This window comes from Myotis davidii, unplaced genomic scaffold (assembly GCF_000327345.1).
Source record: "Myotis davidii unplaced genomic scaffold, ASM32734v1 scaffold274, whole genome shotgun sequence".
Lineage (NCBI taxonomy): Eukaryota > Metazoa > Chordata > Mammalia > Chiroptera > Vespertilionidae > Myotis > Myotis davidii.
Genome location: NW_006285613.1, coordinates 1,594,987 through 1,599,698, shown reverse-complemented (window position 1 = coordinate 1,599,698; position 4,712 = coordinate 1,594,987). Strand labels below are relative to the sequence as shown.

At 52.7% G+C, this 4,712-nt stretch overlaps 1 protein-coding gene across 1 annotated transcript in view; it reads left to right on the top strand.

Moving 5' to 3' along the window:
• Positions 1-2,988, top strand: part of FBF1 (Fas (TNFRSF6) binding factor 1) — a 30,034-nt gene extending 27,046 nt beyond the window's left edge. Inside the window, exons 26-28 of the mRNA XM_015559210.1 lie at positions 20-220; positions 1,499-1,617; positions 2,205-2,988. Coding sequence (XP_015414696.1) covers positions 20-220; positions 1,499-1,617; positions 2,205-2,288 — 404 coding nt within the window. The 3' untranslated portion in view covers positions 2,289-2,988. The remainder of the gene's footprint in view (positions 1-19; positions 221-1,498; positions 1,618-2,204) is intronic.
• Positions 2,989-4,712: the final 1,724 nt, after the last annotated feature.

Here is a 4,712-nt window from a genome sequence, read left to right as displayed (position 1 = left end):
GACCCCCACCCCCAACCAGCTCCTGCTCCCCCATCTGGCTCCACCGACCCCCCACCTCCAGACCCTCATGGCCGTGTCCTTCTCTCTGGGGACGGGGGACAGGAGCGTCTGAGTCTGGCCCAGCAGAGGCTGCAGCTGGACCATGTCCGACAGGACCTACCCTCTGGTCCCGTGGCACCGCTCGCCCAGGCCCAGGGCCTGGCAGCCTCCGGCCCGAGTGGTAAGTGGCCCCGGAAGGATAGACGTTGACCGTCAGGTGGGCAGTGCCAGGAGCATCCTGCCCACACCTCCCTCCACTCCAGTGAGGGGCTAGCTGGTTTTAACCCCTTCCCCAACAATTTTTTTGTTAAAAACGTTTCTTTTTCAGACTAATTTTTTTATTTTGGTTCTATATAGTATTTTTGATGCTGGTTATGAAAACAGTTTGTAACTCGTCTTCCTATAAACCATATTTTTTTACCATATTTTCTTAGTATACTCGTCGACGACTGAAAAAGAACATTTTGTGAAAACGAGTATACACGTTTCTGCCGGGGAAGGGGTTAAAGTCCTCTCGTTAAAACATCTTACACAAGGAATGCATGTCCATTATAGAAAAATACATTTGGCCCCAGCTGGTTTGGCTCAGTGGTTCTTTATAAAATAAGTATATGCAATAAGGTATGAGTTTAGGCTTTTATTGTGAAATCAATAAAAATATATTTTTTAAAATACATTTGAAAATAGAGGGAAGAAAACTTTTAAAATAAAATGTCACTCTCAACCGCACACTCTAGAGACAACCACTTTTTTTTTTTTTAATATATTTTATTGAGTTTTTACAGAGAGGAAAGGAGAGAGATAGAGAGTTAGAAACATCGATGAGAGAGGAACATCGATCAGCTGCCTCCTGCACATTCCCCACTGGGGATGTGCCCGCAACCAAGGCACATGCCCTTGACCGGAATCGAACCTGGGACCCTTCAGTCCGCAGGCCGACGCTCTATCCACTGAGCCAAACCGGTTTCGGCGAGACAACCACTTTTAACGTTTTGGTGCGTAGTGTTCTAGACTGCGTCAGTTTAAAAAACACAATTGACATCATATCATATACTGTTTCGTACCTTGATTTTTTAATTTGGAAATATACATATAGAACATGTTTTCGGAGCAAAAATTAAACATTTAACCATAATTTTTAATCAGTATAAGCTTCCATTATGAGGCTGTTCCATATTTTTAATGATTTTCTACTGGGTGATTTTTTTGTCACTAAGAAAAACAGCACATCAGTGAAAATCTGTGCATGTGTCTCTGCACTTTTGCCTGATTATTTCCCTTGAATAAGTTCCTAGAATTAGACTTTCCAGGTAAAATCCCCCGAGCGTTCTCAAAGCCCTTTGAGAGTTGGTGGAGAAGGTGGGTCCTCGGTGCACCCACCGCGTGGTCAGAAGGCCCCCGGGAGACAGGCTGGGGCCCCCCTGCCCTCCCATCCACACGTGGTCCCTGACCTCCTCAGCCTTTTCAGCCATCATGGCTCCTGCTCCCGCCAACCCTCAGGGCATCCAGCCATCAGCCACCCCGGGCCCCTCGCTTCGCCACACCAAGCTGGTGCTGCTGCAACACACAGCTGAGGAGGTAAGCATCCCATAGCAAAAAGGACGCCACCAGGCCCGCCACTCCCCTGGACCGGGGTCCTCGTGCTCACCTTGGTGACAGGCAGCTCAGGGCAGTCAGAGAGGCACACGTCCTGGCCCTGAGGAGGGCTGGGCCCACCCCCGGGAGGGGACCGTCTCAGACCTGTCCCGTCGGCCAGGTTCTGTTCGAGCCATTGCATATTCTTGCCAGGGAACCTCACAGCAACCCTGTGATAGCAGTGGCAGCATTTCCTGTTTCAGGCTCTGTACTGAAACGCCCCCCCCCAGCCCTACAAGGCAGGAGATGCTCTTCTCTCCAGTTTGCAGACAGGCTTAGAGAGTGACGTTCCGTGCTAGCGAGCGGCCTTGCCAGAACCTGGTCTTTCACGCCAGTGCGCCTGCTCCTTCCAGGCCCCGCTTCCAGCTCACAGCTTCCCAGAGCCAGGGAGTAGTGGGGAGGGGCCTGGAGTGAGGGCTGGCCCGTAGCACCCGGGGACCCACCTACTCAGTCCCTCGAGCCTGTGTCCCCGTTGACGGAAGCGGGACAGGAGGGGGCCAGAGGGGGGCTCACCCAGCTCTGCCTTTCAGGACCAAGACTTCTTGGAGAATGAGCAGTTCTTCCTGGAGACCCTGAAGAAAGCCTCCTACAATATGACATCCCACTCAGCCTAAAGGACCCTGCTGCCTCCTCAACAGAAGACTCGGACCCTGACACTCTGTCCTAGCGCCCCCTGGCTGCCAGCTCCAGGGAGGGGGTGCCCAGGGAAGGCTCTGAGATGCCCAGGGCCTGATAACAACTCTTCAAGTAGACAGGGTACAAGGGCATTCCCACCACCGCAGCTGAGGCAGGCAGGTGCCCCCAGGCCTTGGGCTTGACAATGGCCTCTGGGGAGACACAGTGCTGAGTGTCTCTGCCCCCAGAACTGTCAGCTTCAGCTTTGGTTCTCTGGGCCCCTCCCCTCGTGGGTAGGCAGGTGGTTGAGGGATCTTTTCACCTGGGCCTCTTCTGAGGCAGGGGGTCTTCTCCAGGGATGCCCCGAGCAGCCTCCTGCCCTCCCACCTGAGGCCAGCAGACAGCAAAGGCCCCCTCCCGAATGGGGACGTGGAGGCAGACCATGTGTTTTGAAGGGCCTCTGTCCTCTTGGCCAGGGATGGGGTGCAGGGGCAGGAGAGCGTGGGAATTGCAATTACTTGTGAATTACTTGGAAGGGACATGTCCTGGTGAACATGAAGGCAGAGCGGTGAGCTGAGTGGGCCCTGAGCAGGCAGTTTGTGTGTCTGTCGCAGAACAGCTTTCGGGGGGAACTTGTTTACCCACAATCTACAGCCTTCATCTTGGACCCATTAAAGTGCTATCTGTTTTTTAATCCAACTACCTTTCATTTCTTGCCCTTCTCTTTCTGGTGCTACAGTTTCACTCTGTATGTACGTGTCCACAAACGAAACAGAATGTTGGTTTGTGTGTTCGCAGATCTCTCCACCCCTGGTCAGTGTGGCTCGGTTGGAGCGCAGTCGTTCCATACACTGGAAGGCGGTGGGTTCAGTTCTGGGTCAGGGCACGTGTGGGTTTGACACCTGGTGCATGCAGGAGGCAGTCAACTAGTGTTTTGATGTTTCTCTCTCCCTCTCTCTAAAATCAATTTAAAAATACCTGACATTTTAAAAATATCTAAATGGTATTATCCTATACCAGAGGCCCAGTGCATGAAATTCATGCAAGTGGCTCGGCCCTCGCAGCCGTGGCAGCAGCCTCGGCCCTCGCAGCCCCGGCTTTGTCCAGGTGGTCATTTGGCTGTCCAGTCTAATTAGCATATTATACTTTTATTATTATCTGTACTAATAAAAGTGCGGGGAGTGGAGGGCAGTTAGGGCAATTGGGCCAGCAGGGGAGCAGTTAGGGGCATCAGGCTGGCAGGCAGAGGCGGTTAGGGGTGATCAGGCAGACAGGCAGGCAAGCAGTTAGGAGCCAGCAGTCCCAGATTGCAAGATGGATGTCCTGGATTGGAGAGGGTGCAGGCCAGGCTGAGGAACCCCACCACCACCACACACATCCTGTGCACAAATTTAGTGCACTGTGCCTCTAGTAGATGATAAAAGGCTAATATGCAAATAGACCGAACGGTGGAATGACCGGTCACTATGATGCACACTGACCACCAGGGGGTAGATGCTCAATGCAGGAGCTGCCTCCTGGTGGTCAGTGCAGTGCCACTCAGCCAGAAGCCAGGCTCACAGCTGGTGAGCGCAGTGGCAGTGATGGGAGCCTCTCCCACCTCCACGGCAGCACCAAGGTTGTCCAACTGCTGGCTTAGGCCTGCTCCCCGTGGGGGAGGGAGGGGGGAGCCTAAGCTGGCAGTCGGACATCCCTGAAGGGCTCCAGACTGCGAGAGGATGCAGGCCGGGCTGAGAGACCGACCCCCCAAGTGCACAAATTTTGTGCACCAGGCCTCTAGTATTGTATTTATAGTACCAATAAACCTTGTTTTTCCGCAACTTTCTTTTACATTTAACCTTGTTTCATGTAGCTGCAATTCATGAATTTTAACTGCTGAATACTATTTCATTGTTTGAATATACCACTATTTACTCATTCTTTTGCAGATGGGCATTTAGGGTGTTTACAGTTTTATTGGGATTTTATTGTAAACAATAGGGCCACGACAGTGCTGGGCATGCCACCTTGGCATATATGTAAGCACTTCTCTACGGTAAATACTAGAAGTAGAATTTCTAGGTTACAGAATATGTGCGTAATTTTACTAGTTAAAACTGTACTAATTACTGGCAAATTGCTCTGTAAAGCAGTTGGACCAATTTACCCTCTAACAGTGGCCTTCAATGCCTATTTAGAACTGGCCGGGCCTGGGACCTCCCGCCTACAAGCTACACACCGTGGCCAGAGGGTCTGAGGCTCAGGGAGCTCCGCGCATCGGGGCATCTGCCAGGCCGGGCCTACCGCCCCGGTGTCTGTGCTGCCCCCGCGTGGCCGGCCGCGGGCAGAGTCCCGACTGCTCCCAGCTCCGCCCTGTGGTCCTCTGAGCACTTCCGGGACCGGGAACCCAGGGCCCTCCACCGCCTCTGGCGCCTCTGGCGCCT